The sequence below is a fragment of the Psittacula echo genome (assembly GCF_963264785.1).
Source record: "Psittacula echo genome assembly, chromosome: 4".
NCBI lineage: Eukaryota > Metazoa > Chordata > Aves > Psittaciformes > Psittacidae > Psittacula > Psittacula echo.
This window is the reverse complement of record NC_137738.1, coordinates 174640-201156: the sequence shown is the minus strand read 5'-3', so window position 1 is coordinate 201156 and position 26517 is coordinate 174640. Positions and strand designations below refer to the sequence as shown.

At 41.0% G+C, this 26517-nt stretch overlaps 1 protein-coding gene across 1 annotated transcript in view; it reads left to right on the top strand.

The window, feature by feature from the left end:
* MTA3 (metastasis associated 1 family member 3) overlaps positions 1–26517 on the top strand; it is a gene marked incomplete at both ends in the record, with an annotated part of 125407 nt that overhangs the window by 19836 nt on the left and 79054 nt on the right. Inside the window, 3 exons of the mRNA XM_080616891.1 lie at positions 2813–2939; positions 15125–15188; positions 16319–16436. Coding sequence (XP_080473017.1) covers positions 2813–2939; positions 15125–15188; positions 16319–16436 — 309 coding nt within the window. The remainder of the gene's footprint in view (positions 1–2812; positions 2940–15124; positions 15189–16318; positions 16437–26517) is intronic.

The following is a 26517-nucleotide window of genomic DNA, read 5'->3' as shown; positions in this document are numbered from 1 at the left end:
ACTAAATGCTAATCCTGCTGTTAGCATTGGTTTTATGTTACAGTGCTGAAGAAGAAAGTTGCGTGCTTAACCTGGTGATACTGTGTTAAGAGGGGAACTGTTCTGTGTCTGGCCGTGGTTGGTTCTGCTTACTCTTGAGCTTGTCAGATCATGAGTAAAATCTGTGTGTTATTCCTAAGCATACAACAGAAAAGTTTCACTGTTTCATGCTTAGGTTTGGAGTGTTTTGAGAGATCTGTGTCGGAGACATTTAATTTCAGCTTCAGGCTCTTGGACTATTGGATCCTTGGCTTATGTGAGATGAGTACAATAAGTATGATTAAAGTCTGGGGGGTTTTAAATTCTTTCTCTGAGGGAGCTTTTAAGGTACTTGAGCACAGGTGTCTAAAGCCATTTGAAACTTTGCGATACCATCTCTGGCTCCCTGCAGCCACTTTAAAATGACATGTATTCTCCTGTGTTTTGTGCCATATGTGCAGTCATATGTTTTGGGTATGTCAATCCGAAATGTTCCCAGACACCTGTGTTTGGATGCCTGAATTGCTTTCTATCAGACAGCTTTTTGTCGGCTTTTTCAGATGGTTATAACAGAAGAATACCTTGCTTTGCTAGCTTTCAGGAAGGAGAGATGAAATAAATAGCAAGCTGAGAACTTTGGACCTGCAGAATAATATAAGGAGTACATTGACTTAAAAAATCCCCAAACAATAGAGCAGTCACTGGCTTGGCTTGGCATTGTAGCACATACAAAAGCAAAGCAACACAAAGAATTCATTCCTCACTTCCCATCATCACAGGCAGGTATTCTGCCATCTCCAGGGAAGCAGGGATCCATCACAAGTAACTTACCTGGATAGACAAACGCCATCACTCTGAATGTCCTGCCTTCCTGCTTCCCCCAGCTGAGCATGACCCTATAGAGTGTGGAACATCCCTTGGGTCAGTTGGGGTTACTGTCCTGTGTTCACTCCCAGCTCCTTGTGCAGGTGTGCGCAGCAGAGAAGGCCTTGACTCTGTGTAAGCTTCTCAGGAATAGCTGAAACATCCCTGAATTACCAGCGCTGTTTCCAGCACAAATCCAAACCATACCAGCCCCAAACCAGCTACCATGAAACCACCATGAACATAAAGCTTTTTACTTTAATTTCTGTTCTTTTTATTTAATACCTTTGCAGAGATTTATCTTTTTTAGGGTTTATTTTCTGTTAGTGTTCTAGATGCCAGGATAACTCTGAACTGAGCTGTGGTCTGACTTGAACCTCCACGTGCGAGGCTGGGGGGTGTCAGATGAGACTTGGGGGAGTCTTGTTTTCATTTTGGTTTTTCTTATTTTGTCTCCCCACAGAACATGCCAAAACAAGGAAGGTGAGTGGGGGAGACTGCAGCAAGATAGGCTTAAGGTGGTTGGGACTGGATTTGAAGAGTTGGTTATATCAGAGTATATTGTTTTATCACTTTGGGGGAAAGAACTATTCGAAGCGGAATGAGCCCCACACAGGCATGATTTAAAAGAAAGAAAGTAATAAAGAAGTGTGTTTGGAAAGAGCTGCGGTTGCCATGAGGATGCGGGCAGGCTTCCTTTGAGATACTGTCTGTAAGTTGATTGTGGAAATGGCTACTGCTGAAAGAGCAGGTGAGGTGATCTGTTGTACGTGGTTATGTGCAATGCTCCCTAGTGCTGAGGTTTAGTGGTTTGATTTCGGAGTTATGTTTTATAAAGTACACTTGGTTTTGCAGCTGAGGGATAATTTAACAGGTAGAAAATTGTCAAATCTTAGAGAAGGTGCTAACGTGCCTGGTTTTGCATACATTATTCACAGAGGCTTTTTGTCCTTTCTGGGAAGCAAGAGGAAATAGAGATGGAAGTTTCACCTGTCCCAAGAACCAATTAGGAAAGAAGATTCCAGCCATGAAGATCCCAGGCCATTTTGGAGAGCCTGTCATTGTATGGGATGTTAGCAACCATTGTGAACATTGCTCTTTAACTCTGTGTTTGGCACTTTCTTGTACCTGCTTTTATTTCTTCGTTTACGTTCCCAGTTTGCTGTTGTTTTAAATCTCTAAAAGGGAATAATATTCCTTGATTTTTTTATAAGTGAGGTAATACTCGGGAATTTCAGATTAGTTCCATAAAAGAAAATTTTCAGTTGAAAATACCCGTCAAAAGTGATATCATTTATGATTTGCTGCTGTAGGTGCTATCTTCTAGATTAAATAGTGCTGTCTTGCTTAAAATAGAAATAATTGTAGGTCTTATTTAAATATGGAAATACACTATGTGTTGTCAGTGTCTAACAAGATTAAGGTATGGAAGGCAGTAGTTGTCTTAGATTGCGACTTGGCAGTCTTGGACTGCAGTTGTGTTTGGTAATTTCTGTTCATAGAAAGCATGCTTTTCCCCAGGACTTCTATAAGAGTTTTAGTAATGCCAAGAGCCAATGCCAATCAGCAAGAGCAAGTCTAAACCAGGACTGTTCAGCAAGCAAGAGGCACCCCCAGAGAAAGAAACAAGGTGAAAGAAGATGGAAAAAGAGTGACTAATATTGTTAGGATTGTTCTTCCCTCTGTGTGAAAGACATCAATGCGTAGTACAGTAGGAGAGGAGCAGAGTATTTTTAAGAGTTTTAAGTAGAAGGTATGGAATTCAAAATACTTAATATTCTGCCAAGTTACATAAACTGTAGCCTTGCTAAACTCATCTTTTCATTGCAGTAGTAGGGGAGGTTGCTAAGGGGTGGGGGATGTCAAGTGAGATGGCTGCAGGGGTGTTATGCACAGAGTTAATTTCGACCTACGCTCTGCTTCTCTGCAGAAGAAGTTGAAGAAGAGTCTGAAACTACAGTTGAGGTTGATTTGACTGATAAACAGAAACATCAGCTGAAGCACAGAGAGCTCTTCCTTTCTCGCCAGTATGAGTCCCTTCCGGCAACACATATCAGGTAAGATGAAGTCAATCTCATTGACTCTGTGTTCTATAGAGGTGGGTTGCCTGCCAGTAGCTCATTTCAGCCTCTGTCTTGCAAAGGATGTGATCGATCACAGCGAAGTTGTGCCAGGTTGGCCCATGGGCTGCTTTGAAAGCACATTTATTTTTCCTTCTGTTGCTTCATGTCTGAGCCTTGGAGGCGACAAGAATCTCAGAGCTCTGGCTTGCCAAGTAGAGCATCGGTTGGTAATGTGGTATAAAAGGTCAGTCTGCTCTGCTTTGGAAGAGTTGTTTAATTACTCTTCGTCTGGCCAGAGGATCTTTGATTGTCTGTGCAGGGAAACCACATATGGCTTTGGAAGGGAGGCAAAGACTCAGTGGTCAGTGCTGCAGTTTAGATCTGCATGCATTTAAACGTTAAATTATCCCAACTTCAGTGCATGTGAAGAAGTCATGATTGAGTTTGGCTAAATGTTGCAAAAGCATTTCAAGTATTGTTTGAAGTTGCTCTAATGCTAATGTAGGAAGGGGCTTGCTCAGAAAGGGTTTATTGATTTTCTTTCTGTAAGTGATGCAAGCACTTACGTCATCCTCTATTTAACAGTCAAGGAAATTCTTACTGTGTTGGGGCGGGAGGCGATGACGGAAAAGCAAGAGCATAGCGACAGAGAGGAGTGTAGCAAGTGTAAAAGGGGCTCTTACATTGCATTCCAAAGGAGTTTTCATTTTCTCATTACATCCATCTCCCCTCAGCCATTCCAGACCATAAATAACTAGAAGCTAGCAAAAAAAGTGTGTACGCTCCAATAGGAAAACCACTTTGTATGTGCATATGTATTTCTTCTCGTGTTGGCAAATGTGTGGCTTTTCTTTCTCACTGCCAACAGAAAACTGGAAGTTGGAAGTTGTTACATTAGTTTCCTGTGCTTGATTCAGCTAGCTTTTCTCTGACTTTGAGAAAGTCATTTAACTGTCAAATCTCTGCTTCTCGAGCTATAGCTGGAGATAATAATCCTGCAGAGTTCCTTTTACTTCCTTTGACATTTAGATATCGAAAGAAGGTATTCTTCTCTCAGAGAGAAGATTACATAGAAAAAGTATTGTAAATGTCTCCTCACCTCACAGCTCTGGGAGCAAACACAATAGTGGTTCTCCAGTACATACTTCACAAAGACACCAGAAAACCATGTGAATCCGTAGTACATGCAGCACTGCGTAGCATGCAGATGCAGAGTGATGACTTGCATCTGCTTTTCAGAACAGATGAACGCTGTAGGGCTCTGCTGTTGTGTGTCACCAGGACCTTTACCAGATGAACTCTGGAGCAAGCTTTATGTAGTCTAATGATGTTTTAACAATCTTAACTTTATTTACACACAAACTATTCCTTATTTTGCTTATTTAACTTACCAGTGCTCAGATTCTGTGATTCTTACTAGGCTTCATAACGTCTATTAATTAGCTTGTCCTGTAAAAGAGGATGGAAATGTTGTCAAGGTGGTGTACTCCAACTTTCTCCCATCAGTACTCCAGAAGAGCCAAGGATGGAGATTCCATGGCCTCTCTGGCTGCCTGTTTCAGTGTTTGACCACCGTTGTGAAAACTTTTTTCCCCTTCATCTGATTGGAATTTCCCTTGTTGAAACTTAACTGTCTTCTGCCTCGTGTCCTGTCATTGTGCTTCTCTGAAAAGGAGCCTGGATCTGTGTTACATGTCTTTTCATTAGGTAATTGAAGACAGCAGTAGGATTTCTCTCTTCAGTTGTCATCCCTGAAGAGTGAACAGATGCAATTTAGTATCATCTGCAGACTTGCTGAAAGTGTATTCAGTGAACTTGTTTAGATTGTTAATAAAGATCTTAAGGTGTTGGCCCCAGCATTGCCACTTGGGAGATGCCACCTGTAACTAGCTGTCAGCTGGTCTTTGTACCACTCTCTACAACCTTTTCAGACTAGTTTTTCCCACCTTATAGTCTATTTACCTGGTCCATATGTTACCAGTCTGGTTGAAGGACACTGGAATACACTACAGGCTTCGCTAAACTCAGGGTAGATGACATTCACTGCTGTCACTCATCTACTAAGTCGGTCATCTCTATATAAACACCTGGAAGATACTCAAGCAATGGAAGTCTGAGTAGCTCCATTCTGTGAGTCTTTGCTCTTACCACATGCAGTTTTAGCCCCTGCATGAGAACAATTGTATTTACAGGAGAAACTAAATGGTACAGTGGTACAAACTGGACAATGGAGGTTAGTTCTCTCAAGAGTAAGAATACAAAACCTCATTCCTTTGAAAGGATGAGAAGAAAGCTAAAAGTGATGTTAAGAGAATGGAGGAGGCTGAACTGTCTCTAATTGCTTTTGACAGCTACAGGTCTTGAACTTTAACGACTTCAGCCAAGGAAAGAAACTGAGTTTGGTTGCCTTTCTGCTTGTAATTAAAGGGAATGAAACTTATCTGCTGCGGTCTGTTTTTATTTGGTTTTTAATAATGTACTTTCACTGCTTTTGTTTCATCTTTCTTCCTAACTTTAGTCTTGTTACTTCCTTTTTAAACTGAAAGGCAGAGAAAGTTACAGCCCTCCCTGAAAACCCCTCTGACTGAGAGTACTTTTATTCTAATTCCCAATTACAAATACAGTTGTGTCTCATTTCTGCACCTGGTGCCACTACTTTATAGTTGAGGTGCCTTGTAATTATTTCAGCAGGTCAGGTTTCTTTCATGTACAGTCCTAATTCTGAAGCTCTTTGGTCTCTAATGTTGAGTTTTGAATGATTCTGATGTAATTTGTTAGCTTTTGAATTACGGAAATACAGTTTAATTCCTTATTCTCATACCTTTTATATTGCTATATATTATATGAAAGTCTCTTGAGATATAAGGGCTTTTTTGTTATAACTATAGGGATTTTTTTAGACTTCATCTTATTTTCCCTTTTCGTTAGGTGTAGGCAGTGTAGTGGTAGTTAAACAGGGCAGTGCTGCCTTGTGGACACAGTGTTCCTGCAGTGAAATGCATTTAAGAAGGTATAATTGCCTAGCTCCGAGCGGCACCATGCTGGAGTAGTGGCATGTGGAACGCTACAAGCTGATGTACTAGTTTAGGTCTCAAAGACAAGGCTTTGTTACCTTAGTGCCTGCTTGTCAGGTTATGTTATAATCCCCAGATGTTCTTGAAACAGTTATGCTGCCAGCCAGGCTCACTGAACACTCCTTTGTTACTGTCACACTGTGACTGCACCCAGAATTCCTGTGGAAGGCTCCTGTAAGCAATTCCAGTCTGGAGAGATGCCTGGGTTATCTGACCTGGGCTTTAAATCTCTTTTTCATTCGTAAGGTCTTAAGAGTCAATAGGTGATAAACGTGTTTAGATTGCTGGGAAAGCTTGCATTAACTTCTGAGATCATTTGTGATTGCTTTTAAATGTAGCACTTCATAGGCATTGAGTAGAAGAATTTATCCTTCAAGGTTTCTCTTGCCATTTCATTACTTTGCTTAGTTCTTGTTTGCTAATAACTGTGTTTCAGTCTTGGGGTTGTGGGGTTTTTGTGGTGGTGGTGTTATTTTAAGTGTTTGGGAAGCAGATATAAGCCAAGCATTCTCAGATGTCAGTAAAATCAGGTGTGCATCTTTTGCACTGCCCTATACTACAAAAAGAACTCATGCAAAGTGAAAAGAGGCTTGTATACAGATGGTTTGCCTGAAGTCAAGACAGCTTTGAGAATGGAGACAAGTTTCAAAGAGTGATGGCTATTTGGGAAGGGGAAAGAGTATTTTGAACACAGTTCTGTTTGTTTGCTGTCATGTTGGTGATTTAGTTGGTTGATGCAGTTGTGTGGGGTTGGGTTGGTATAATTTATGTTGTGCTTGCTTCTTCCTGATCTCATCAGGAGTCACCAATATTGCTACTTCAAGCAGCTGAAGTGCAGAGAAATACTTTGTTTGTCAATGTGGGATTCCTTCGTTTAAAACACACCAAGAGGTCTGAAGCTCAAAACAGGGCAGGTCATCTGACAAGAAGGAGTGTGACTTTCTAAGGCCGCGCACCGTAGCATTTGGTGGTATTGCCTCAGGGTTTCTAGTTTTGGCATTCTTGGCAAACCAGAAGTTTCTGGGATACGAGGGAGGTGTGTGTGTTATATACCTCGCGTGTGCCTGTATACATGTCACAGAATGGTTTGGGTTGGAAAGGGCCTTAAGATTATCAAAGTCACAACCCCGTGCCATGGAACACCTTCCACTAGACCATGTTGCCCAAGCATGGTACCCAGCCTGGCCTATCTGTGAGATACAACTTTTAGCTACCTTTTTAAAAGCTTAAGTTGAGCCTTAAAAGCCTGATTTATTTTTCTGGTATAAATCAGACTAGATAAGGAGTGAATCTGCTTTGCATAGGCGTGTGCTTACCTGCTGATTTGGATTGTTAAGAAAGGTGGTTTTTTCTGAGTTGCATTGATTTAGAGCAAGGGGACTCTCCCAATAGCATTCAGCTAATTCTTATATGAAATAAGATGAAAATTCACTTTAGGCCAGAATCCTTTTCTCAGATATGGTCAATAGCTGGTACTAGTAACAGTATAAGAAAAAAAAGTGTATTTATCAGTGGAAACTTGTCATTCAGATACCTGAAAATCAGTACAGATTTCCCTCTAGTGACATCATTACAAAGCAGGAGTCTTTCATATGGTGCAGAACTTCACCAGTTCCATTGCATGGAGTGATGTGCATTGCTTCTGAGCCGGGCGACTAGATGATCTTAAAGGTCTTCTGCAACCTAAATGATTATAAGATGCCGTGAAAAATCATTGCTAACCAGACTGCTGTGGTTTTGTTCACTATGTGCATTGCTGCTGCTGTTTTAAGTTAGCAACCTTTTACTTTTTAGCACGAATTATTCCCTAAAGTAAAAATACCAATGACTTGAGTTTCCTATAGTAGTTTATGGAAAGTATATATGTAGTTATGCTTATTTTGAGTATCAAAACATGTAGTTTTACTGTGCCCAGACCAAGAACACATTCACCTCTCTCTGCGGCGCTCGGTGCATTGTTCTTTCTACTCAGTGTTTTCTTGCAGACCCTTCTCAGCTACAGAATACAAGATTCAGTCAGTAATGTAGGCTGGAACAGTACGAGTGTAAATGCGGTTTTCAGTGGTAATGTGTTAAAGCTTGTTTCAGATGTGTGTATGTTCACAGATCCCTACATTTACCTCTTAACATTTCTCCAGCTATCAAGGTAGGATCTTCTGGTAGAGTTGTTGAATGTTTTGGCTCTTTTGCTAACAGCGTAGCAGTTTAACCATGGAAACTGTGTAAATTGTTACTGAATGGCAAAGTCTCCTTTAATTTTGCCTTGTGTAAGTTTGTCTCACGTTGGGAATGTTTTGTCCTGTTTAGATTATGACTCGAAATCAGTCGGGAGAACTGCATGAAAGGTGGAACCTTAAGAATATGCAATTTACTTGAAAATCCATGTCAGTTGTGCATGACTGCTCCAAGAGACTGCATTTAATTCTCACTCATTTGGAGTTCTCAAAATCAGCACTCCAGCTTTAATTAAGATTAAAACTCTGATTTTTACGTCTAAAAGCCACATGCAGCATAAAAAGCCTGGGCTGTCTAAGTGATCTGTGCGTATGTGTGGATGCCAGGCAATTACTGGTTCATTTAGATGTACATAAATCAATTTACTGTGCATTCTGTTTCTAATTCTATTTGATCAAGACTGTTAATCAGTAATACCAAATTTATTGATCTCTCTTTTGGTCACAAATACACAATTTTACGCTGTTCAGGAGATTGGCATCATTTTGTTGGAGGCACAGATCGCAGTAGTATTCACCTATCAAATGTTGGTTGCTTTTTCGCCCCTCATGTTTGAGACATCTCCTTAAATGAGCAGAGCCAAACTCAAGCCAGTTAAGTACGAATCAATACAATGCACTTCTTTCTTCTGACATTTCTAGGTACCAACTGAATATTTTAAAAGTTAAACTCTAGTTAGGGGTCTGTTGCAGATTTATGTTGATGCTTTGCTTCTGATAGCTGGGGAGTCAATGTCATCTGATTGGCAGGACTCCACAGTCCTGAGTCTGCAGTTTGGTGATCATTGCTTCAATTTAGACTGCTTGCAAGGGATCAAGACTTGGCTCTGAGTAGTTGTTTGATTTGCAAATCTTCAGAACACATTCCCATTTAAGACAGTTTGGGAAAAACCTTTTTTATTTAAGGTAGCTCTTTCCTCCTCTACTCAGTATCTGTACCTTTTTCCCCTCTTCTTTCCATTTATGTGGAACATGTGAAAGGTTAGTCCTGAGTCCTCCTGCACAAAGCCTTTCAACCCTTCTTCATAATACGCCTTCGTTACAGTTTAATCTCTGGTTGTCACTGAACTAAGAGCACATGTTAAAATCTAATCAGGTTTTTCTCACAAGCATAATATTTCCTAATACTCTCTCCTGTTACTTTGTTCTCAGACTCTAGCTAGTGACTCACACTTACACTTTCCAAATCTCTACTCAGAGGCCAGCGTTTCTTGATGAAGATCAGTGAGTGACAGTTTGTATGTGTACAGAATTGTCCAACAAGGAGGGTCATCAGTAACTGGTAACAGTAGGATTTCAAAGTCTGTGTGGAGCCATGCCTGAGTATATTATTTTCTTTCTTCAACTTGTATCTGAATGACCAATTCAGATCAAGTTTCATTGACAAGGTGGGAACCGAGAGCAGTGAGTTCTGAGAGTTCTTGTACTGCATCAGTCTCACCCACACCGCAGCTACATTCCCATAGGAAACTTCCCTGGCACGATACCATACCCATGGGGTTGCCTTTTCCACTCCTGTGGTTTCTCGTGGTGAACAGGCACTGAGTGGTTTGTTCCTTTTGTTTGCATACCTGCTGTCCCAAGAGACCCTATTAAAATCAGATTTGTATCTTGTGGGCTGTCCTACTCATCTGGTGAGAACATGAATGAGCAGCCTCCAAGGATAGCAGAACAGGAATTGCAGAGCTTTCCACTGGCTTAAAAGTAGGGGCTGTGCCAAAACAAGCAAGGACTTCAAGTGATCAAAGCAGTTGCTGTTGATTTTGATTCATCTTGGTAGTTTTCAAAGGTAAGCGTTTGCATTGGATTGTGATATTTTGGTCAAATGTGAAACTCCTCTTTCCATTTATTTTAAATAAGAAACTTATTAGAGGGTAATGACCCAGACATTGCAACCAGGATGTCTGGGGGGTGTTTGCACTGTTTGTTTGCTTGTTTGATTTGGGGTTTTTTGCCTTGGTTTGGGTTGGGGTTTTTTCCCCCAGATACACATGAAGCGTACCTTCTGGAGACTTTGGTGCTTTGCTTTATGTTGCTTAACCAGGCTATATTGAAATCTTCTCATAAAGTTGTCATGTGTAATAGCCTTGGTACCACTGTTCTCAGATGTATTACATTCTTGTGCTGGTTATCATCATCTTGTGTCTAGGCTGGAACAGGTTGGTAAGGGGAGTGTTGTACTTCTCTGTTGTAAATATTGATCGCTGCTGTGGCCTTGGCTGAATTCTGTTCCCACGTGTGTTTCCATTCCTGCATTGGGTTTCACTCAAATGTGCTTTTTGGTCTTCAGTTTTCAAGGCCTCTCAGGACCTATCTGCTTATAGTTTTTGAAGCCTCTCCTTCAGGACTCTCCCTCACTGACATTCCATATAGTGTGTTATTTTTCCTTTCCTCCTTATTGAATTGCCCAAGATAGTCTTTTATCTGCAAGTGTTTCACAAAGCTGCTGGTTATTTTCTAGTTCCTTCTTTTTATTCTCCTTTTCTTTGTTCCACAGTAAAAAAAAAACAAACCCAAAAACAAAACCCAAGAAAACCAAACCAACAGAAAACCCCAAACCAAACCCCAAACGCATGCCAACACAAAACCTTCTGAAAAGTACCTCCCCAAACCAGATAAGGGGGCATCGACTGTGATGGTTAGTGGTTTGGTTTTGGGACTGTGTGGTTCTGGCTTTCTGCTAGGGCTGTTAAATCCTTTTCTACAAAATCATGAAGGCATTTTTACCAAGGTAGTATTTTAGAGCGTTTCTGTGGAAAGCATGAGAGTCTCATTTCTATTTTCTAACAGAAGGGATTGCCTGAGTTATGGAAGTAGGTTGTAGGTGTGCAAAAAATGGGATGTTAGGCATCCTTTAGCTGATGGGGGTAAAGGGTCAGGAATTGTCAACTGCTGGTGGAGACACCTGAAATATCTAAAACAATTTACAAGCAGACAGGGGCTTCTAACAGATGAGAAGGACTCTTCATCAGGGACTGTAGTTGACAGGACAAGGGGTGATGGGTTCAAATTGAAACAGGGCAAGTTCAGGTTTGATCTAAGGCAGAAGCTCTTCCCTGTGAGGGTGCTGAGGCGCTGGCACAGGGTGCCCAGAGAAGCTGTGGCTGCCCCATCCCTGGCAGTGTTCAAGGCCAGGTTGGACACAGGGGCTTGGAGCAAGCTGCTCTAGTGGAAGGTGTCCCTGCCCGTGGCAGGAGTTGGAGCTGGAGGAGCTTTAAGATCATTTCCAACCCAAACCAGTCTGGGATTCTAAGGTGTAACATGTGCAAACAGCTTTCATATGGTTAATGCTTTAAAGAAAAGAGCACAGTTAGGAATTGTAGCTCTGGTTCCTAGGATAGGGGAAGCAGTTGAATACTGAGTGCTTGATATGATAGAGGCAGGTAACACCTTCAGCACATATATAGGCGAGTTGTTGTCTCCTTTTATTGCAAGACCACAGTATCACAGTATCACAGTATCACAGTATGTTAGAGATTGGAAGGGACCTCAAAAGATCATCTAGTCCAATCCCCCTGCCAGAGCAGGAACACCTAGATAAGGTTACACAGGAATGTGTCCAGGCGGGTTTTGAATGTCTCCAGAGAAGGAGACTCCACAACCTCCCTGGGCAGCCTGTTCCAGTGTTCTGTCACCCTCACTGAGAAGAAGTTTCTTCTCAAGTTTAAGTGGAACCTCTTGTGTTCCAGTTTATACCCATTACTCCTTGTCTTATCATTGTTAGCCATTGAGAAGAGCCTGGCTCCATCCTCATGACACTCCCCCTTTATATATTTATATACACTAATAAGGTCCCCCCGCAGTCTCCTCTTCTCCAAACTATAGAGACCCAGCTCCCTCAGCCTTTCCTCATAAGGGAGATGCTCCACTCCCTTAATCATCTTTGTCGCCCTGCGCTGGACTCTCTCCAGCAGTTCCCTGTCCTTCTTGAACTGAGGGGCCCAGAACTGGACACAATATTCCAGATGCGGTCTCACCAGGGCCGAGTAGAGGGGAAGGAGGACCTCTCTCGACCTCCTGACCACCCCCCTTCTAATACACCCCAGGATGCCATTGGCCTTCTTGGCCACAAGGGCACAGTGTTGGCTCATGGTCATCCTGCCATCCACTAGGACTCCCAGGTCCCTCTCCCCTGCACTACTCTCTAACAGGTCGTTCCCCAACCTATACTGGAACCTGGGGTTGTTCCTGCCCAGATGCAGGACTCTGCACTTTCCCTTGTTATATTTCATCAAGTTTCTCCCTGCCCAACTCTCCAGCCTGTCCAGGTCCCGCTGGATGGCAGCACAACCTTCTGGCGTGTCAGCCACTCCTCCCAGCTTAGTGTCATCAGCAAACTTGCTGACAGTACACTCAATTCCCTCATCTAAATCATTGATGAATATATTAAATAATACTGGTCCCAGTACTGACCCTTGAGGCACTCCACTAGATACAGGCCTCCAACTGGACTCCGCCCCATAGACTACAACTCTCTGGCTTCTGTCCTTCAGCCAGTTTGCAGTCCACCTCACTACCTGATCATCCAGGCCACACTTCCTCAATTTAGCTATGAGGATGCTGTGGGAGACTGTGTCAAATGCTTTGCAGAAGTCAAGGTAGACCACATCCACCGCTCTGCCATCATCCATCCACAATGTTATTTCCTCATAAAAGGCTAGGAGGTTGGTCAAGCATGACTTCCCCTTGGTAAAGCCATGTTGACTGCCCCTCATAACCCTCTTATCCTTGACATGCCTTAAGATGGCATCAAGGATAAGGTGTTCCATCACTTTCCCAGGGATGGAGGTGAGGCTGACCGGTCTATAGTTACCCGGGTCCTCCTTCTTGCCCTTTTTGAAGACTGGAGTGACATTTGCTTTCCTCCAGTCCTCAGGCACCTCTCCCGTTTCCCAAGACTTGGTAAAGATGATGGAGAGTGGTCTAGCAATGACTTCCGCCAGTTCCCTCAGCACCCGCGGGTGCATCCCATCTGGACCCATGGATTTATGGATGTCCAGATTGCTCAACTGGTCCCTAACCCATTCCTCATGGACTAAGGCAAACTGCTCCAGTGACCTGACTTCATCTGAGGTCTCAGGAGTACAGTGCTCTTCAGGACTGCCTCCGGCAGAGTAGACTGAGACAAAGGCGGCATTCAATAACTCTGCCATCTCAGTATCTTCTGACCTTGAAATTAGTTTTTATTGCAGCCTGATTTAATAACAAGTTTTGTTGGCATTGTTGTCAGCTCAGTGGAATAACAATTTCTTATTTGTGCCCAGTTTAAATTATATTTAAATATAATTATATTATAATTAATATTATATATATTATAATATAATTATATATAATTATAATTAAGTACATCTAAGAGCAGAAAGGATTCTGAAGGGACGCTTTAGTCTCGTCAGAATTGAGTTTTAAGTGAAGGCACAGAAGCTAACTTCCTTCTGTTTGCAGTTATTTGTATATTTCTGAGGTGTCTGAGGCTTTCCCTCGCCATTCATACAAAGGAAATTCTGCCTAATTTTGCAGGAAGTACAAAGAGTTTTTCTGAATTTTTAGCTTGAGATAAGGATCTAACCCAGGTGTATAACTTAACATTAGCGAGACCTTCTGGTGCTGCTTGCTAGAAATTCACCGTGTTGGTACCACTTAAGAATGCTGCTTGGTGGAAGAATATAGCGTAAATCAGAGAATCAGATAAGAGAAAGGTTTCGTATCTCATTTCACGAAAGCTGAGTAATTCCTTGTAGTTTTTACCTTAGTCTGGTTATTTTTTGTGACAGCTTGCCCTGGTTCAGTTTGAACCCATCACCCCTTGTCCTGTCGCTGCAGTCCCTGATGAAGAGTCCCTCTCCAGCATCCTTGTAGCCCCCTTCAGACACTGGAAGCTGCTCTGAGGTCTCCACGCAGCTTCTCTTCTCCAGGCTGTACAGCCCCAATGTTCTCAGCCTGTGTGTGGGGGGGAGGTGCTGCAGCCCTGATCATCCTTGTGGCCTCCTCTAGACTTGCTCCAACAGCTCCATGTCCTTATGCTGAGAACACCAGCACTGCACACAGTGCTGCAAGTGGGGTCTCACCAGAGCAGAGTAGAGGGGCAGGATCACTTCCCTGACCTGCTGCTCATGGTCCTGTTGTTGCAGCTCAGCACAAGGGCTGCCTCAATGTGGTTTTCTTTAGAATCCCGTTTATTAACAATAATTCTGCTGGTTTTTTGCAGAGAAGGTAGAGGCAGAGGAGTTTGAGGCCAAAGGAGCGCTGGGGGAGAAAGGGATGAAGAAGGGTGGGGGCAATGTGGTCCAAGCCCCGTTGTCTTATTATCTAATGGTGTTATACATGGGGAGATCTATACCCCTGCTGAATAACAGGAAGGTTTTGACTGGCAGCCTGCATAGAAATGTGGTAGTTAGCATTTTAATGTGGCCATAGGAGAAATGGGTAGAATTCCATGATTCAGTTTAAAAAAGAACAGTATTTTACGGGCCATTGGCAAAACCTGCCATTGTTTCTATTTTGGGTTGTTTTCAGATTAGGCACTGAATTTACTGGGGGTGAGGCACTCGGAGGTGATGCTTCATTCAGCCGAGCATTAGTAATTGTATATGTATTTATTGTTTGCTGTAGTACCTCTTGTCCCTTTATTGCTTCTCTCTTTCTCAAACTATTTCCCAGTTTTATAGAATTCCTGTGTATTTGAGGGCATGGTTTCATTCGTTTGGTTGCTTTGATGTTAATTTTGGTACCTCGAAAGTATCGCAATGTTCATTTTATATTCTGTAAAAGAATTAACGTAATAGTTGTAAGTATTTTCTTGGAAATAACTTCTTGACCTCATAAAAAATGGAACTTTGTAAAAAGCTAAGAGTCTTTCCTTACATTTGTGTAGGGGAAAATGCAGTGTTGCACTTCTGAATGAGACCGAATCTGTGCTGTCATACCTGGAGAAAGAGGTAAGATGTGACTTCTCTTTGGGTAAATACTGGGATGGGTTTATGTGTTGAGGTTTTTTTATGACTGTGTTAATAATAAATGGGCAAATAAGAATTTGAAAATCTTTTCTTGAATGGTAAGTTAGAAAAATTCCATTGTAGAAAACACTGATTTGAAAAATGTTATTGAGCAAAGGTTTTTTTTGCCACTCTCACATGATGGGTTTGGTATTAATATGGTTATATTTCAAAAATCATTAATTCCAAGTAATTCCTAACATATACTACAAAACAAGACGATCCAGACGTTTTCCTATAGACACTGAAGGGGGAATTCACGTGGTGCCTTTTTCTCCTCGTTTTATCTGTTTTTCTTTCTCTCTTTCCATCCCCCCTCCCGCTCCCCCAAATGGATTCTAGAAAGAATATTCTGTAGTTAATGGACAGAGAGAGCAAGAGAGGTTCCTGAGGGCAGTTTAGCCAAGGATTTTAATTCGAATGTCTCTGAATTACTGCATGGCAGTATCTTCTCACCTTTATTTTCTTGTGAAAGGAACTGAAAATTCTGAGTTTTACCAGAGGGAAAGAAGCTTTCTGAGAATTTGAAAGATAATCGTATTGCAAAATACCCTCAAAATACACCTATCTTTCTTCAGAATGTTTTAATGTAACATCAGGCAGTCAGTAGGTTCTACCTGAAATGAGCACGTCTTTGTATTTCTGCACCAAAACCACTGATAATCAGTAACAATTTCCTGCAGACAGGACTGACTTACCCTTCAGGTGACTAGCAGGTATTTTGCTGTTAGCCCTTTTCAGCCACTGGCAGTGGTTTATGTTCTTTTCAGATGAATGTATAATGCAGAGTCAATATGGTAGGGATTTTTGGGAGGAAACATGTTCAATTCAGAAAGCAGTTAACATTAATTCTTTTCAAACCCCTTTATAGTTTTATGTGTATGAATCTTCTCATTACTGATCTGTTCTGAAATAGCGATGAGAGAAGCTTCAGTGAGCCATTTAAAAGTACCCGTGAAACATCCTTCTTATTTCGAGTAAGGAGGACTGTACCAAACCTGTTCTCTTTTAAAGTGTGCGTGGATGGTTGATTAAAAACCATTATAGTGTTGCAAATGTGTCTTCTTTTTTAGGATACCTTTTTTTATTCACTGGTGTATGATCCATCACTGAAAACGCTTTTAGCAGACAAGGGAGAAATCCGAGTGGGGCCACGCTATCAAGCAGATGTGCCAGACATGCTTGCAGAAGGTAAATCTATGATCTTTGATTAGTCAAAAACATTCTTACCTTGCATCATTACTTCTGCTGACTTTCTGAACTAACCTAATCAGTATAGGGGTAGAGAAGGTAAAATAGTAGGTGCTTGAAAATTGACAAATACCACTAAATGTTATGAAGAAAGGCTACTTGAATAGCTGCTGAAGGATATGTTTCCAGATTGTGCATAACACAGTTAAGGCAGTGTTTGTTCATTTAACTGTACAGTGCACTTTAGGTCGTTAATATAGGCCTGATGGTAAGATGTTGGGGATCAACCCATTTTGTAGAATCAGACGTGGTAACAGAACAAGCAAAAAATGTACTCTCTGTGTCCCTTTTGAAACAGGCTCTGCATAGAGAGTGTGTTTGTGTCTGATGTTAAACTAGTGGTTTCCATCAAACCATCTTGCCTGTTTTGTGGCAGGACAGAAACAAATCTTTCAAGTCTTGGCGTATCTTTAAAATCACTGGTAATTGTAAATTGTATTTTATCTATATATAATTGAGCACAACTACCTGCGCCTTAGTCTTTTGCTGCATGGGAACTTGATTCTTTTAAACAAAACTGCAAGTACAATATGTATGTAGTGTTGAATGTTATTTAATGGAAGTGACTGCAACTGTGTCTTACATTTGAGGTTACATTTACTTAGTACATTTTAAAATAAGCTGAGTGTTTTTCAGTGAAATGTGCATCCTCCATTGAGTGCTTACAAACCCAAGTTTCCTCAGAATTATCTACACATAGATACCATTGTCAAGAATCTCTGTATTACTCCTTAGTAAGAAGAGATGATGTGACAGGAATATCACTTGCAGTAATTCACAGGAGTTCTGAATGCACCAAATAGGTATATTTGTAACTTTAAGTGGTGTGTTTTCCATTTGTCGTGGGCTGCTTTTTTGTTCCTGCAATTGTTTTGTTTCATATAAAACAAGCATTATTTCTACAAAGCTTGCTTATTAAACTGAATTAAACAAGAACGATTTGACTTCTAGCAAGTGGCAGATTGTTTTCCAACGAAAACATTAGAAATTCCGTTTTCTAATGGAATATTTAGTAGCTCACCTGCATTGTTACTCTTAATAACCAGAAATAAGCCCTAGGAAGTCTTTTCCAGTCTTGTATGTAAGGAATACAGACTTGTTTTAGAACAAGTGTGCCTATCAGTAGGGAAGCAAATATTTCTGTAGACGTTTGTATGCTCAGGAGGAAAGCTCCCAAGAGATTAAGACAAAAAGACTCTCTCAATGTGTATATCAAGTAGGCAGGAAGTACTGATGTGCTTCTGAAGTAGCTGTTTGAATTGCTGGGTTTTCAGGATGCTGAAACCTGCTAGGCTTGTCTGCCAGGCAGGAAGTCTTCTCCCCCTAAATTCTAACTCAACACAGAGCCTAATTATGGAACAGTGAATACTACATAGAAAGTAAAAAGTAAATAGTTTTCCCATGGAAATTTTACTGGTGGTGTTTTTTTGTTGGTTTTTTTTTTTTTTTTTTTTTTTTTTTTTTTTTTTTTTTTTTCTCCTTCTAAAATTAAAGTCCACATTTATTAAAAGTTATGTTACTGAGTTCTTCTGGAGCGTAACTTTAAGCTAAATCCTTGCTTCAGTTAACTGAGTAGATCTTTCACTTACATCATGAAGGCAGGATTTTGCTGGGTGTTTTTCTCCCACCTCAGTAATCCCCAAAGTGCAGTTGTCTTGCTGACTTGAGCAGGCAGTAGTAGTCCCTCAGTTATTAAGGTTCAGAAAGCAAGACCAAGTTGCCCACGAAGCAAATATCTGTTACGGTATACGGAGCACTTCTTTAGCAGTTCAGTTGGATTAATCTGCATTTATTTCTATTGACTGGTGGAAAAAAAGAGTCTGAAGGATAAAAATAGCTGGATTATTCTGGTTTTGACTGATTGTTATCTAAATGTTTTCATAGCCTGCAGACCTCCAAGGATAAGAAAAGGATGATTCAGCTGTTACTGTGTCTTTATGTAAGCTGACAGCCTGAAAGTTAATCCTTTCCCCATCAAGCCTTTACATTCATGAAAACAAATCTAAACAATGTTTAAAATTGATAGAATCAAACAGATATGTTTGGAAATGATGGGATTCTGTGAAGATTTCTCAGTCTTGAAATAAACTTTTCAAGCCTATATTGCTAAATATGGCTAAGGAATGATCTGTATGTCCAAATTATTATGCCATAGTGTATAACTTTGGAAAACTAAAAAACACAGAGCAGTCACCTTAAATTAAAAGAGAGGATTTAGATAATTTCGAGTCAGCTAGGTGCCACTTGAGAAAAATCAGCTTTTACGTCATCTGGTAATAGTATAATATACTAAAACAGAAAGCATTGCTAACTTGATTCCCACATAACATTTGTCCTTTAATGTAAGGGAACAATACCTTGAATACCTTTTCAGAAGTGGTTGGTAGGCAAATTGTATGTTGACAGAAAATCCCCAAAGCCATTTTTAAGAAGATTTAGCAAAAATCATATTCACACCTCACCAGTTTATTTCATTTTAGAAGTTCCTGGCGTATAAATGCAATTCAAATGACTGCAGACGTGTCAGTTCTGATTAGGTCTCGGATGACCACTCAGAAAGTGGCTGGAAAAGAAAAAAAGGCCTTCCATATGCTTTCAAAACTCATTAAATGACTTTGCTGTAAACATAGTGATGTGTTATAGTAGATGAACAATTCAAACAGCTTGCATTTTCTGGATACTGGGATAATTTATGGCCTGCCAGAATGAACTACCTTTTTTCCTAGTGTTTATTGGAGAAAACTAGTCTTTGTGGGAATAGTTTACTTCTTTTTTGCTTGCATTGATGTTACCACTTTTTTCTGTCCTTGAATAAAACATACTCTAAAGGCTGGTGTTCAGGCCAAACTTAAGATAATGCAGCGTACCTCCCCCCACCCCATGGGTGAATTGGATAACTTTATATTTCTCTTTCATTTTTGAAATGAAAAGAATGTTTTCCTTTTCAAAAGCCTAAAATATTGCAGAGTAAAGTATTCCAGATCAAACTCGTTTTCCACTTTGAGATACATTGAATCAAATCCTTTACACGATTAGAGTAAACAAATATAAGCAAAGTTTAAATCTGGTTGAAAATGTCTAAGCCTTGCTTTGCTACACTGCTTATGTGTGTAGCTGAGTTGCTTAGATTACACATTTAGTGAAGACTATAACTTTGGAGAAAGAGCAAACTAGGTTTCTTTCAGCGGTCTCTTATGACTTTTGTTATGAGCATCTTTGGGGTTAAAACTATGATCAGAGTTGTCAGATTCAAATGATATTATGGATGTTTGAAACCCTTACTTCTCTCTTGTCAAGGTCTGGCTAGGTAAAACCTAGTGTTGAAAATAGTGTGTTCATGATCCCCAGAGTGAAATTAAGATGCAGACAAGGTCAAGTCCCACAGTCGGTATATAACAAAATGTAATTGTTATAAAAAAGATTATTATTATAAAAAGCAATAGGACAGATTGGAAAAAGGGTAGAAATGAAGCAAGAATTCAGAGTGCAGAGAGAAATAGTCGCCACTGGGATCCAGCAGCATGCTGAGGGTCCATAGTCATCATCTTCGGTGGTGGATGGACCCAGCAACGATTACCTTTTTCCCCTTTTTACAATGCATTAGGGGGAGGTACCTCTGTTAATGTCACCTGCTGCACATTCCTGGTGGATCACGTGCATCCAGTTTCGCTGGTGTTACGCATCTGTCAGCAGTCCTTGAAATGTAGGACAGCAGTTCCTCACACCAGTCCTTGAGACAATGGATGGTGGAGTCTTACCTCAGCTCCTCAGACCAGTCTCTGAGACGGTGGACGGTGCAGTCTGATTACAGTTCAGTCTCTCACATCCCCCCAGTGCCAAGAGCTCCAGTTTTGCTAGACAAGACTTGCTGGACTGGCTCAAAGATTTTGAGAGTCTGCTTAGATGCTCTTACTACACTGGAGAATAGGAGACTCTTCTACAGCATTGACTCAAATTCTCGCTTGTACGATACTAAAGAAGGTCCTTCCTCTGCTTTTCACAGCACATTCTCCAATGGTTTATTCAGTGAATACAGCAGTTGTTTATTTCCAAATGTGATTCAAGAGCAGGGTAGCGTTCTCCTCCTCTCTACAAAGCAAGATTAAAAAGGTTTATCGTAGAGAACCAAAACATGCATTTGGACAGAGTATCTTGTTTCAAGTATTGCAACTCTACAGTGCAGGAGCAAGGTACCTGGTTCTCTGCGTGTGATGCCCTGAAGCTGCTGTTTGGTGCATCCACCTGCTGTGTTTGGTCAACAGCTTGTATAATAAGGAACTGGTGAGTTCATAAAAAAATCCCAAGCAGAAGGCAAAAAAAAATCCCTATAAAATTTTGCTTTGGCAAGTTGGCCTTAAGTATGTGAGGTGTGATTTTTCTTTATAAAACACCTACTGACCTGTCTCCAGTGTATCTTTGTTTCAATTTCTACTGATTTGGCTTAGTAAAGCTGTGAGCCTTGACAGCGCTTAGATGCCCACATTTCCTGTTTAGCCCGTATGCCCTTCTTCACACCCTAGGTCACACAAGTGGATTTGAGTTCACATGTCACCATTAGCAGCTGTTGTATCCTTGAGTTCCTGTAGAGATCCTAAGAGAATGCTTGTCCAAACTGAAATAACTTGGTACTTTTCCTATGGTATAACTGTTCTGTAATGTCTCCTACAGATGCTTCATTTTGAGATAGATCTTGTAGGTGTCTCAGGAAGCATGTGAACCTCTCCAGTTTGTCCAGTCATCACAAGTGCAGAGAACTAATTTGATTTCTCTGCTGACAGTTAACTTGAATTCCCCTTACTTGCTCCTCTTTTAAACAGATTATATTGCCAAGGTCTTAGACCCTCAGGTAGTATGTAGGTCTTTTGATTATCAGAGAAGACTGTAGTCATTGGAATGCCCTCTGAAATTTGGACAATGTGTAGCTGATAGGAGGGTGAAAGAGGAGTGACAAGACTTAAAATATGCCAATAAACCTCTATGTGGTAGTGTGCCTCAGTCACAAGGACAGTTTTCTTCCTCTGTGTTTTGAGATGGCATTAATTTTGTTCTAGCTGAAGGGAAAATTACAGCATATGAAGGTACTTTTAGTCTTGTGTTTCATAAATGTGTGAAACGTATTGGGGGGTGAGGGTGCTGAGGGGAGCATCTCTGTGGGAAAGGCCCTGGGGTGCTGACAGCTCGGAGGGGGATGGATGTAAGCCAGCCACGTGCCCTGGCAGCAAAGGAGGCCAACAGCATCCTGGGCTGTGTCCCCTGACACGTAGCCTGTAGATCAGGAAAGTGATCATCCCCCTTTACTGAGGATTCATTAGATCACGTCTACATACTGATCCAGGCTTGGGTCCTCCAGTCATAGACTGGTTTGTGTTGGAAGGGACCTTAAAGTTCATCCAGTTCCAAACCTCTGTGAGCCTGCTTTGAAGAGCAGGTTGGGCTAGAGACTTCTGTTAACAAAAGCTGCAAGAGAAACCTCAAGCTGCTACTTGGTCACCTTCCCTCCAGTGGTGGTGCTGGGATAACTCCTTTGTATGTGTTCAGTCACTGCCATTAGCATGCTCAGTTTCAAGTGACTTTTTCCTTAAAGGCTTGGGACAATACATTGAGCTTTTAGCAAATCTCAGTCTGAAAATAAAAGGACACCCAAAGATTAGGAAGTGCAAACACCAACGTTAAGCTAACAACGTTAATACCTACCAAAATTCTTCAATATAGTTAGATTATAATGCTGCAATGTAAGGAAAAGTGTAACATATGCATAGTATGATTCAGTGTAACAGAGCAGCTACTGACCTTCAACAGTTCTGTTTCTCTTGTAAAAAACATGGGGTAATTTCTGAGATTTGGCACAAACCCCCCACCTTGAAAGTGGGTTGTAGAGGTGGTTAACCTCTGAACATTCGCTACCTGCCTTCGAGTTGCTCAGGTGGTTGAAGAGTATGTTTGGGCACAAAAAGATTCCTGACCTGTGTTGTCCTGGGCAGCATAACAGGGGCAGCTGCTCGCACTCTCAGTGTGCGCAGGCTTATCTGAACAGTGGGAAGTACCTGGTAAGAATGTTTTACTGCTAATGAATTGCTTGTGTCCAGTGGTCTGCTCCTCTGGCTCTGCCCATAGTGTCTGCTGTAAGGATTCTGAGTGCTGGGAGAGTCATGTGGAGCTGGAGAGGACCAGGTCGGAGTAGAACAATGTTGTCTAGAATTGAGTCATCTCAGCTGAAAGGGGATTTCTGCAGTAGGTTGGAGAATGTTTAAGTTACATGAGATGAATCTTGACGCAGGTAATACATCAGAGCAAAACTCCTGTTTATGTGTACTCAAATATGTTTTGTTCTCAAATGAGAGTTTCTGTTGGTTGCACTTTGGACTTCAAGTTAACATGTAATTTTTTCTAGAGCACCTTCTAAAAGAAGGAACTGTTTCTTGAGGGTTAGCAAATTGAAATATGGTGGCTACTTGTCCAGTTGGTAGGTTTTTTTCTTGTATTAAGCTCAGTGGAATAAATTTTGCATAGTTAATTGTCAAATACATGATCATCACAAATAACAAAATACTCTTCACAATGTTGTTCATGTCAAATTTTAATAGGTTTATAATATCCTTTATGTCAGTCTTGTCCATCTCTTTTCTAGGGAGTCGGGTTAGTGATTTATGTACTGGGCAACTAGATGCATGTTTATAGACTTCGGTCAGTTTTACTGTAAATTAGACAAAGCACTTGTAAGTGGCCTGTTTGTGCCTCTTGTCAGTGAAGGCTTCATTTACTTCTGCCTAATCTCGCAGAAGAAAGGGTGAGCCGTAGTTGAGGTGTGCTGCCACATGTCCTGCAGTAGCTCAATGAGGTATTTGTAAACTTTGCATTAGAAACCAGATTTTTTTCTGAAGTCTTTTCAGTGGTGTTACTCTAAAATGGTTTTTGCCTTTTGGTACAATTGGTTGAGGTATTAAGTGTGTCTATCGTTGTGATCAAACTATATAAAAATACATGGATTAAGTTGGTTCTTCGTTATGTACTTATGATACAAACACTGTTCTCACATAATGTGGTAAATTTCTGAGCTTCATTTCTCAGATCATTCACAACCTTGATGTTAACAGTCAAATGATAAATTAGAAGGGTTTGAAATAGCGCTTTTTAGCACATGGATCTTAGAAGAGCTGTTCAGCAACTGAGGTTGGGCATGTCATGCTGCTTGGGGATTGTTTAGTGGTCCTTTTTCTTCCCTCTCCCTCCTGGTCCCTGTCCTGAATTGTAAAAGCAGGTCTTCCTTTCTCAAGTTTTTATGCTCGAAGAGAAGTCAGTTGGAGTTTTAGCTTCATCACAAAAGAGCTGTGATTTCCTGCTGTCTTTAGCTTCTTGAGGAGACATAGGCATCTTTTCCTATGTTTGTTAATAACCTTATGTTTTTCAGCAACATAGAATTATTGAATGGTTTGGGTTGGAAAGGACCTTAAGAGCATCCAGTTCCAACCCCTGCCACAGGCAGGGACACCTTCCACTGGAGCAGCTTGCTCCAAGCCCCTGTGTCCAACCTGGCCTTGAACACTGCCAGGGATGGGGCAGCCACAGCTTCTCTGGGCACCCTGTGCCAGCACCTCAGCACCCTCACAGGGAAGAGCTTCTGCCTTAGATCTAACCTGAACTTGCCCTCTTTCAGTTTGAACCCATCACCCCTTGTGCTATCGCTGCAGTCCCTGATGAAGAGTCCCTCTCCAGCATCCTTGTAGCCCCCTTCAGACACTGGCAGCTGCTCTGAGGTCTCCACGCAGCTTCTCTTCTCCAGGCTGAACAGCCCCAATGTTCTCAGCCTGTCTCCATAGTGGAGGTGCTTCAGCCCCTGAGCATCCTCGTCGCCTCCTCTGGATTTGAACTTGAGTGCAGCAGCTAAAGTAGCTGTCTTCCCTTTTGCTCTCTAGTTTCAGTGAGCAGCATGTATGATCTGTGCTGCGTTGTTGGTGTGGAATGTTGTGCCTGATTGCTGTTGGAAATACTTACTTATTAATAAATACCTATAGAGCCCTGGCTGAAGTTTTTCAGATACTAAATGAATTCTGTGGGCTAGTCAGGATACAGCTACTTGTTAGATGTTGTGTATATGCTTATTATCTCCAATAACATAACGCAGGTGAGCACTCAAGTCTCGTCTCAGGCAGCAATAGCTTAGTATTTAATGGACTTTGCTGTTATTTTCTGCCTCAGTAACTTTGCCTAAATGGACTTCACTGCAAGTTGAGATTTTTGTTTCATTTGCTCTTCTACTGTAAGTCACATTTTTTCATTTAAGTTTATTCTGGGGAAGATGAAAACCCAATATCGGCTGCAGATGAAATGTAGTTTTTACACTTGAACAAGGCAAAATACATTTCATCCCAAAGAGAAAATTCTAAGTTATGTTTTGGTTAAATTTATGCAATCGAGTATTCCCATTTATCTCCAGAAAACTGTGGTCACTGGGAATTCACATATTTATAACATAAATCATATTAATTCATTTTATTTATTTAAATACAAACATTGCAGGACCAGAGATTTCATTTTGATTTAGTAGGTGGTTGGGTTTTTTAGAGGCTCCATGTGTTGTGGTCTAAGTATTTTAAATATTGTTAATATTCACATGGAGTATGGTACTGTCACTATTTATACACTGAATCCTGCTTTCCTAAGAACAGTATTACTTCCTGGGGTGTTATTTCAGGCATTCAGAAAAGCTGTTGTAATCTTCCTGTGTTCAGATTGGAATAGGTGCTAGACCACTGCACAGTGTCTACCAACCAGAACGTCATCTCAAATGGGAGTGCAGGGTGGGGAATCTTGGTGCAAGTCACACTGTTCAGGTTTATTCACAGATGTCAAAGGAGAACAGGAAGCTAATTCCAGAATAAAGGGGAATTTCAGGTATCTTTTCATTAGTTGAATACTTACAATTGCCTTTGAGGTGAAGGTGACCTTGTAGTTTTATGCAATATATTAATTTAGGTCATTGCCTTTAGATTTGCCATAAAAAGCTAAAATGAAAGGGCTGACTTTTTATTAGTTAATTTTTGTGACAATGGAGATTCTGCCTAACTGTGATTTAATGAAAGGTCTTTAAAGTGAGGATTACTGTGATTGTAGGACATTATGTTTCCTTGTTATCTGATCTGTGGAGGTCCCTATTTGCTTACCGTTCTACAGGGTTTTGGGGAAGAGGCAACCGAATTTGTTTCTTTCTTCCAGCATTGGGCATTCACGTAAGCCAAGTCTTCTTGATGCAGCATTTAGGGAGGAGCTGGTCATTACTGCATGGGTGCAGTTTAGTTTATTCTGAGCCCAGCTGTAGTTCTTTCTGTTTATTTCTAGGAATTTAGAACTTGATGAATTAAAGCTCTTTTGAGTGCTTTGTGAAGTCTTGTCTTTGCATCGTCAGTGACTGATTTATAAGTACTGTAAGGCTGAGCACTGAGAGAGCTCTAAACTCCTTGGAGTTGGAGGTGATCTTAATTCCAAAAGGATTTGTCAAGTGAAGGATGACTGCATTTTTTTATAGACCTGAGCTCTAGAGGGTAGGAGGTGATGGGGCTATGCCTCAGTAGCAGTTTAAATTACTGTAGACAAATAATGGGCTTGTATCGCCTGGTATCTTTAATTTATAGTCTTTCTTCAAGTAGTCTTTATACAGCTTAGTTTTCATTTCTGGTCTTCAGGTGTGCATTATGTTCCTAAATTGAGTTGTACCATAACATGTGTGTAAACATGCAGCTCATTATCTGAATGGCTAATGAAATATTGAATGTTTATCTGTCAGGCAGGCTAAAAGGGGGGAATGCTTTCCAACTGCAAGGTAAACAGATAACTTTCCTGTTGCCTGCACTTCTAAAATAATCTAAGCTTTCTCATGTTGCTTTGATCAGAGAAATTATTTGCACATTACTCAGTTTTATTTTTGGCAGAGTTAAGTGTAAGCTTTAGGACCGTTTCCTGGCTGATTTGTGTTTATCAGTGCTGGGGAGAATCACAAATGATAACGAATAAGATTAAAAATGAG